Source organism: Salmo salar, chromosome ssa16 (assembly GCF_905237065.1).
Source record: "Salmo salar chromosome ssa16, Ssal_v3.1, whole genome shotgun sequence".
Taxonomy (NCBI): Eukaryota; Metazoa; Chordata; class Actinopteri; order Salmoniformes; family Salmonidae; genus Salmo; species Salmo salar.
Genome location: NC_059457.1, coordinates 68,033,683 through 68,040,671, shown reverse-complemented (window position 1 = coordinate 68,040,671; position 6,989 = coordinate 68,033,683). Strand labels below are relative to the sequence as shown.

At 40.2% G+C, this 6,989-nt stretch overlaps 1 protein-coding gene across 1 annotated transcript; it reads right to left on the bottom strand.

The window, feature by feature from the left end:
* Nucleotides 1-457: 457 nt before the first annotated feature.
* On the bottom strand, nt 458-6,312 carry LOC106574440 (oocyte zinc finger protein XlCOF8.4). The gene is made up of 2 exons (XM_014150338.2): nt 6,050-6,312; nt 458-2,899 (listed from the first exon to the last, which is right to left on the bottom strand). Exons 1-2 carry the CDS (start codon nt 6,240-6,242, stop codon nt 1,902-1,904), a joined length of 1,191 nt encoding a protein of 396 aa, XP_014005813.1. The 5' UTR covers nt 6,243-6,312; the 3' UTR covers nt 458-1,901.
* Nucleotides 6,313-6,989: the final 677 nt, after the last annotated feature.

Sequence of the window (6,989 nt, the reverse complement as noted above, 5' to 3'; positions counted from 1 at the left end):
GAATGTCTCTCAGGGTGATGAATCAGAATGATGTTATTGATCAATTCAAAATACATACTTTCCAGATAATAGTGCCTTCCTTCTGTCCAAGACTATTTCCTCATTCACTTTGACCTAATGCTGTTCATTCTTGATATTGATTGAATCTTTTGGGAAGTAAAATCACCAAGTTGGCCTTCTTCCACCTCATAAACATTTCACGACTGAGACCCTCTCTTACTGACCCCACTGCTGAAATCTCCATTCACACCTTCGTTTTATCCTGCCTGGACTACTGCAACGCCATTTTCTACGGACTCCTTGCCAAAACACAGGACAGACTTCAAAACTCAGCCGCCCGAGTCTGCTCCCCTGGCATTGGCCTCCCCACCATCCCTCATACCAGGCTCTGCTTCATGGGTGACCATGCTGTTAGAAGTGCAGCCCCCCCCCCATACACATTCAAGTTCACACAGGCTTTACTGTTGTAGCTTTTATTTCCTGTCTAGTTCACTTCAAATGGTTAGTCTGTCCTTATGTTGTTTTGTTTACTTGCTGATTCTGATTCTCTCTTTATGCAACTAATCAGTTACATTACCAGCAAACATATTGTAATCAGATACTTCTGAAAAACTGGATGACTTTTAAATTAACAACTGTGGCGTGTCTCCACTCAACAGGTGGAAGTTACAAAATGTGCCTCAATCTTCTGTGATGGCCTTCCCCCACACAGGACACAGTCATGTTTCTCTCCATGTGTACTCTTAAGCCCATGATATAGTAGCAACATTACCTCAACAAATTCCAAGTGTATCATGGCCTTGAAAGCTCCAATGAAGATTTCTGTGTGAAAAGAGAAAGTCAGTTGGCGGTCATCAAGTTCAGAAAAAGTATTTCATGTTGCAAACAGTAGGCCTACTGTGCGATCGCTCTGCAAAGTCAGCAACCTCTTCAAGATACAACTGCTAAAATGGCAAATGGCTCGAAGGCAAATTATTCTTCTGAGTGACAAGAGTATTAATTCTGAACGAGACATGCATGCATCATTATAGACGATGGGTGATATTGAACAATGAAGCACACAAAATTGTTTCTGGAAGAGACGGGCTACACAATTAACCATACAAGTTCTGATCTCAGTGGAAAAATACAACTTCACACTTAATGAAAGTTACAGCCAATACAGAATGGAAAATGACAGGTTAAGCAGAATATGTCCTGATTATGGCCTTTTATAGTTATGCATTGATGGTGCCGACAGACATGGAAGCTTTGCTTCTAGCTAAGCAACTTGGCAGTATTTTTTTGTGTGTGTTATTTCTTACATTATTAGCCCAGAATTCTTTTGTGTGTTATTACATACAGCCGGAAAGTACTTTTGGATATCAGAGCGGCGGTAACTCACCAGCATTACGAACAGTAATACAACTTTCCCGAATTGGATCCTTTGTTTCTTACAAGGCATTTCTTGAATTGTTAGATACTACCACACTGTTGGAGCTAGGAACACAAACATTTTGCTACAACAGCAAGAACATCCGATAAATATGTGTACATGACCAATAAAATTTGATTTCAATAGAGATCAGGCTTCAGGGCTACCAGAGTAAAGGTCAATCAAGTGTGTCCTCAGGTGACCCCTTCTCAGATGACTATTCAATGCACTTCTGGCACTAAAGCATTTTCTACAGAAAACGTGAAATGTGTGAATGTCTCATACGCAGTGTCAAAAGGCAGTTGTGAAAGATTTGCCAGTCATGGTATTAATGTGGTTCCTCCCCTCTGTCTCCTCAGACGATTCAGATTGGAATGAGTGAACCATTTACAACAATCCTGACAGCAAAATAGTTTACTGCTCATCTGATTATCCTCATATGCACTTGTGACCGCCAGTGTTTAAAGATCTGCTAATATAGAAACAATTATCTGATTTTCCTCGTGTGAATCCTCATATGCGCTGTCAGATTACCTTTATGACGAATATATTTGCCACAATAATGACAGTTACAAGATGTCTCTGTGTGATTCCTCATGTGATAACTTAGAGAAGTCTGCTGATTATAACATTTTCCACAGAACTGGCAGCGATATGGTTTCTCCCCTGTGTGAATCCTCCTGTGAATATTCAGATCTATAAATGTATAAAAACATTTGCCACAATCATGGCAGCGATGCGATTTCTTCTCTGTGTGCGACCTCCTATGATAATTCAGGGACCCAGTGTTAGAAAAATATTTGCCACATTCACCACAGCAATAAAGTTTCTCTCCTGTGCGATCCTTCAAAGTGGTCAAGGAGGGTTTGAAGCGGTCAGACTGAGTGAGTACTTTTCCACAATTCACCCTTGTGTGAATCCTCATATGAGAATCCAGATATCCCCACTGAGCAAAACATTTGCCACATTCATCACAGCGAAAGTGATTACCTACGGAGTGTATCATGATCCTATGAGAATTCAGTTTTCCCATCTGAGTGAAACGTTCACCACAATCACTACAGCAAAATGTTTTATCTTCTGTGTGACGCCTCCTTTGCACTGGTGATTTCAGATCCATTGATTTTGTACCCTTGGAGCTGATAAAGCTTTTTCCCTTTTCGGTCTGTGTCCTCCTAGATTTGGGCTGGGGCCGAGAGCCACTGGTTGGCTTTGAAGAATCCACTTCCTTAGGTTTTGTTCTGTCTTTGTACTCTTCACTATGAGTTTGTGAGGACTGAGTTGAGTACTGATCATACTCACTTTTCACCCAGGCAGGAGTGAATACAGAGTCTTCCTCCTCCTGGATGATACTGAATTCCTCCTGTTCCTCTTTAATCTGTATGGGGTTCCAGTCATCTTGCCCCAGATCGGGGCTCCACTCTTGTTCAAAGTGCTGCTGCTCAGGGGGAAACTCCACTTCAGAGACAATGAACTGCTCAAAATCTGAAGGGAAGGAGAAAAGAGGAGTTCGAATGTATAAGCATCTTATGTCAGGCAACGCTTCATCCTCAACTGACAGTGTAGATAGATTCTGACATAAAACAATGGGGTTCCTGTTGAAGTATAAGTTTATCCTTTCACAATGTAATGCTAGTTGGCTCTTCACCTTGAAAGTAGTCTATGGGCCAGGGGAGTCTAAAAAGCCACTACAAATTAGAGGTCAACCGATTAATCGGAATGGCCGATTTCGGTAATCGGTATTTTTGGCCACCGATTTGCAGATTTTTAAAAAATAATATTTTTTAACTAGGCAAGTCAGTTAAGAACACATTCTTATTTTCAATGACGGCCTAGGAACGGTGGGTTAACTGCCTTGTTCAGGGGCAGAACGACAGATTTTTACCTTGTCAGCTTGTGGATTCAATCTTGCAACCTTACGGTTAACTAGTCCAACGCTCTAACCACCTGCTTTACATTGCACTCCACGAGGAGCCTGCCTGTTACGCGAATATAGTAAGAAGCCAAGGTAAGTTGCTAGCTAGCATTAAACTTATCTTATAAAAAACAATCAATCATAATCACTAGTTAACTACATGGTTGATGATATTACTAGTTTATCTAGCCTGTCCTGCGTTGTATATAATCGACGCGGTGCACATTCGCGAAAAAGGTTGCTCCAACGTGTACCTAACCATAAACATCAATGTCTTTCTTAAAATCAATACATGAGTATATATATATATTTAAACCTGCATATTTAGTTAATATTGCCTGCTAACATGAATTTCTTTTAACTAGGGAAAATGTGTCACCTCTGCAACAGAGTCAGGGTATATGCAGCAGTTTGGGCCGCCTGGCTCGTTGCGAACTGTGTGAAGACTATTTCTTCCTAACAAAGACAGCCAACTTCGCCAAACGGGGGATGATTTAACAAAAACGCATTTGCGAAAAAAAGCACAATCGTTGCACGACTGTACCTAACCATAAACATCAATGCCTTTCTTAAAATCAATACACAGAAGTATATATTTTTAAACCTGCATATTTAGCTAAAATAAATCCAGGTTAGCAGGCAATATTAACCAGGTGAAATTGTGTCACTTCTTTTCCGTTCATTGCATGCAGAGTCAGGGCCGCCTGGCTCGTTGCGAACTAATTTGCCAGAATTTTACGTAATTATGACATAACATTGAAGGTTGTGCAATGTAACAGGAATATTTAGACTTCGGGATGCCACCCGTTAGATAAAATACGGAATGGTTCCGTATTTCACTGAAAGAATAAACGTGATAGTTTACGGATTCGACCATATTAATGACCTAAGGCTCGTGTTTCTGTGTGTTATGTTATAATTAAGTCTATGATTTGATAGAGCAGTCTGACTGAGCGATGGTAGGCACCAGCTGGCTCGTAAGCATTCATTCAAAACAGCACTTTACTGCGTTTTGCCAGCAGCTCTTCGCAATGCATTGCGCTGTTTATGATTTCAAGCCTGTCAACTCCCAAGATTAGGCTGGTGTAACCGATGTGAAATGGCTAGCTAGTTAGCGGGTGCGCGCTAATAGCGTTTCAAACGTCACTCGCTCTGAGACTTGGAGTAGTTGTTTCCCTTGCTCTACATGGGTAACGCTGCTTCGAGGGTGGCTGTTGTCGATGTGTTCCTGGTTCGAGCCCAGGTAGGAGCGAGGAGAGGGACGGAAGCTATACTGTTACACTGGCACTACTAAAGTGCCTATAAGAACATCCAATAGACAAAGGTATATGAAATACAAATCGTATAGAGAGAAATAGTCCTATAATTCCTATAATAACTACAACCTAAAACTTCTTACCCGGGAATATTGAAGACTCATGTTAAAAGGAACCACCAGCTTTCATATGTTCTCATGTTCTGAGCAAGGAACTTAAACGTTAGCTTTCTTACATGGCACATATTGCACTTTTACTTTCTTCTCCAACACTTTGTTTTTGCATTATTTAAACCAAATTGAACATTTCATTATTTATTTGAGGCTAAATTGATTTTATTGATGTATTAAGTTAAAATAAGTGTTCATTCAGTATTGTTGTAATTGTCATTATTACAAATAAAAAAAAATAGGCCGATTAATCGGTATCGGCTTTTTTTGGTCCTCCACTAATCAGTATCGGTGTTGAAAAATCATAATCGGTCGACCTCTATTCAAAACCCCTCATCAAATATTCCAAAAAGTATTCAAATAACGAGATATATCTACCAATCCAAAGAGAGGAACAGGCTGGAGCTTGACAGCCCGCCGTTCTGCTCTGTGGACATCAAATCCAATTGTTAGGGAGAAGACAAGCATCTCCTCACACAGTTTATCTGGGTCGTTTTCATTACGGAAACCGTTCACCGTTTTTTAAAAACCAAACGGAAGTAAGAGCAAACAAGAGTTTCTATTTGACAAATTCTGGTAGGTCCCTCACCGTTTCATTCGCTTCTGTTTAATAACTGTTTTGCAACAGCATCGGCGTAATGAAGATGCCCCCAGACATATTGTCGTCACTAGTTAGTTACCACAACCAAAGTACTAAACTTCTTATTTGGTGTGATTTATCGCCGGTTGGCATCCAACGTTATGGTGCATTACCGCCATTTACTGTCATGGAGAAACTAAAACCCATCTGCCATCCCCGTTGCTCTTAAAAAAGATCAAGTATGAGACTATATCTAATGACAACATACTCGTTAAACTAATTTCCTGTATCCCCTTCTCCCTCATTCGAGATCTCAGCCTCTCTTTCCCTCTGATACTGCCCACACTGTAGCAATACATGCTCCACGGTCTGTTTCCAAGTCATAAACCCCGCCTTTTCTACAATTTATCTTCTTAAAATCTGATTATAAACCTAACCCTAAACACAATGCTAACCTTATACCTAACCTTTAATACCAAAAACAAATGTTTGTTTTCATTCATTTTTACAATAGAGTCGACTGACTTTGGCTGTGGAAACTAGTGACAACCCCTGGTTATGTGTAACTGCAACTCAACATGGCTGCCGAGTTTGCTAGCTGTAGGCACATCAAAGGTTTTCTAGCCACGTTACTTAGGCTAGCTTCCTGCTTCATTTAATTAAATCCTCAACATTACAAACGTTTATAAAATGAATACTGAGAAAGTAACAAACCTGCTCTATACAACTTTATCTCAGGTTTCAGGATGACGTCAAGCAGTCCCTGTAGACGGCCGTTGTCCTCTTTCGATAGATAAACGTTGTCCTGGTACTCTGATATCGTTTTTGCAACGGCTCTGAATATGGCATCTGCAGCGCCTGTACATCGTTGGTTAAAAATCACTCTCAACAACTCCAATTTAGACATTTTGTCATATAATGCCTATTGCTAGCTAGCGCGCGTTGTTCTGTCACCCGTGAAGCCAACAGTAATGAAGAACTTCCGGGGCAAGTGTTTGTTTATCCTTCAAGGTAAAAGTAATGTTACATGAAACTGTAAAATGAATAATAAAGGCAAAAATGATCTTATACTAGTTATAAAACCCATGGATCTCTCGAAGTAATTATGTGATATTTGTTTAGTTTTTTTAAAACAGGGTTCCCACTCTTTTCAAGAAATCATTCCATAACTTTCCCATAAAATGTTTTATCATGACTTCAAAGGAAGAAAGTACTCAATAGTGGGTAAAAAGTGACCATCCAAAGTACATATGCTTAAAATCAGATTTATTTTTATGTGCTCTAGAGAACAAGATATTACTTAGTTTTCAGTACTAATTTTAGGTCAATCAAGTTTTTCTATAATACAATGAAGGCAGACTGAAGTTCAGATAGAGCCTGGTCAACAGGGTGGGGGCAATAGCATACACAACAGTATCATCGGCATACAAGTGCAGGTTACAATTTGACAGACAAGTTGATATTGTTAATGTAAACAGTAAAAAGTACAGGACCCAGAATCAACCTGAAGGACACCTTTCCTAATATCCAGAAAACCTGATTTAACACCATCAAGAGATATACATTGAGTTCAGGGGCGGAAATCCCAGGGGGGACGGGGGGGACACGACCCCCCCATCCTGGGAAAAATATGATTTCCCCCCCCCAATATATC